The 2,322-nt window shown below is 33.4% G+C and overlaps 1 protein-coding gene across 1 annotated transcript in view; it reads left to right on the plus strand.

Moving 5' to 3' along the window:
- Positions 1-2,322, plus strand: part of LOC106872973 (lysyl oxidase homolog 4) — a 112,649-nt gene that overhangs the window by 62,369 nt on the left and 47,958 nt on the right. The window contains exon 2 of the mRNA XM_014920159.2: positions 1-265. This exon is cut by the window's left edge and continues 397 nt beyond it. Within this exon, the coding sequence (XP_014775645.1) occupies positions 1-265 (265 nt within the window). The remainder of the gene's footprint in view (positions 266-2,322) is intronic.

The raw sequence follows: 2,322 nt of genomic DNA on the forward strand, positions 1-2,322 counted from the left end.
TGGTAATACAGGAAGCTCAACATCAGAGAACAGTGAATTTACGAAAAAGAAAAAAGGAGGAGAAGAGGAGGAAAAAGATGAAAAAAGTGAAGAAAATACTAAGGAAAATACAAGTGAAAACAGTGAAAAGGAGGTCACTGAAGAAACAGAAGAAACAAAAGTAGATCTACTGAAGAAAATTGCCAAAAATAAAGTAACAGAAGAAAAACCAGACGATATTAAAGAAAGTGCGGTTGACCAATCGAAGGATCACCAAGAGAAAGAGGTGAGTGTTGTAAGTTTAGTTTTCAATAAAATCAACATCAACAACAATTACACTAACTGCAATAATTACTTTTGACAAGATACAGTCTATAAGTGCCAGTGATATGCATGTCCTGTGTATAATACCACAGTTGTTGTTTGGTATTTGATTGAGCAGACCTACAATCAAAGACATTCCAACTGAGATCCTCCTGTCCTCTTTTCATTTATCTGTGACTTTCCCTTTTTTAAGACAGCTAGGTGTGGCTTGAAGAATATCTGGGTGACATATCTGGCAGGCCGAACGCCCGCAAAGAGGCCTCCTCGTTTGCTCATTACGTAATATAGAAGAAGCTGATGAAAATTATCATAAGTTGCTGAGAAGGTCGAATAAGACCGAAACATTTCTAAGATTGTCTCTCTACTTACCAAAGAGCAGATCAAATTAATATCAGTCCTCAAGTTAATCTACATGCGCAATGTAATTTGAATTAATTAAACTGCGTGTGAAATACTAATTTTAATTGATTTAAATTTCAGTGTTATCGTTTTTCGCCTTAACCGGATTTGATTAACATGACTCAGTGAACCAATGGTTCCTCGCAGCAAAAGTAATTTCAAAGAATTTGAAACATTTAGTTTGCGACATCGTTTAAGCATTTACTGAAATTATAACACACTAATTTGGTTTCATATTTAGTAAAAAAAATAAATAAATGATTGTTTCTACTTAACAGTTGCAATAATTCCCCTTTATTTTTATTACTTAAGAAAATCATTTCAGTTTTCTCATACCGTTAATATCTTTCAGAAAGACAGGAACGCTATATTATCTGGCTTCTCTTTCTCTATGAATATCTATGGCTTTCTGGAGAGCAGAGACTAGATAGTGTATACCCCGTCTGTAGTAGTAGTAGTAGTAGTAGTAGTAGTAGTAGTAGTAGTAGTAGTAGTAGTAGTAGTAGTAGTAGTAGTAGTGTATGCCCCCATCTGTAATAACTCTAATAAAAGCAGAAAGAGGAAACGTCCATTTTGTAGGTTAAAGATTGTTGTAACTTCAAATCAATCAGATGAATGGCCTCCGAATGCGATCTAGGATATCTGTATGTGTGACAACATTATCCTCCTAGATGTAGAAGCAGTGCTCTACTGACGAAAACGTATTAAATCACCTTAAAATATTACCTACATATGAATGGTTTCATCTCGTTTGCATCTTAGAATAACCAGTTTTTCACGGTCTAGAAACCTTGAAATTTCTATTAAATCAGCTTGGATTTGATTTGACACGTTCACCCATGCGTTGCTTGGGAATCCCGTGGAAATTTGACTCTAAATCCGTAATATAAGATTTCAGCTTCCTTGTTCAACAGATTTCCGTTGTTCTAAACGAGGGAAATACGTCCGTTTATAGAAATCTGGTTCTAATTTCGGTAACCTATTCTGCGGGAAAAGATAGAAGATACAAATATAGAAACAATTTTACTGAAATAGAAACATAGCTGAACATTTATTGTATTTTAGAATATCAGAAAATAAATTCATCTGCAAATACTATTAAAGCAACGTCGGTCACTGTATAGGATTCTTGTGAAGAAAAACCTTAGAGAAAAATGTTGAAAGTATTATTTTTCAGAGGTATGTTTTTCATTTGTTTATTTTTCATTCATTTTTTCATGGTTTTTTTTTACCTTAATAGTGCTTGTGAACTTTCTCGACTTTTCCTTGTCAAATTGTTTTGATTAAAAAGCTTAAGCGAAGAAACATTTATCAAAATGTTGTTCCTATCAGAGGCATAGTAAATCTCTTTAACATGAGAAACAGAAAATATGAATTTCCTTATATATATATATGCATGCGTATGTGCAGTCGAGTTTACAAAAACAAACAACACACTCATATAGACACGTGCATACACGCGCGCGTGTGTGTGAGAGAGAGTGAGTGTGTGCGTATGTATGCATGTGTTTGTGTATATATATATGTGTGTGTGTATACATATATACGTATATATATATATATATAAATTAAAAGGGTAAAGGTTTATGCTTGCTGATCCCTTAATTATATTTATATATA

The sequence above is a fragment of the Octopus bimaculoides genome, chromosome 2 (assembly GCF_001194135.2).
Source record: "Octopus bimaculoides isolate UCB-OBI-ISO-001 chromosome 2, ASM119413v2, whole genome shotgun sequence".
NCBI lineage: Eukaryota > Metazoa > Mollusca > Cephalopoda > Octopoda > Octopodidae > Octopus > Octopus bimaculoides.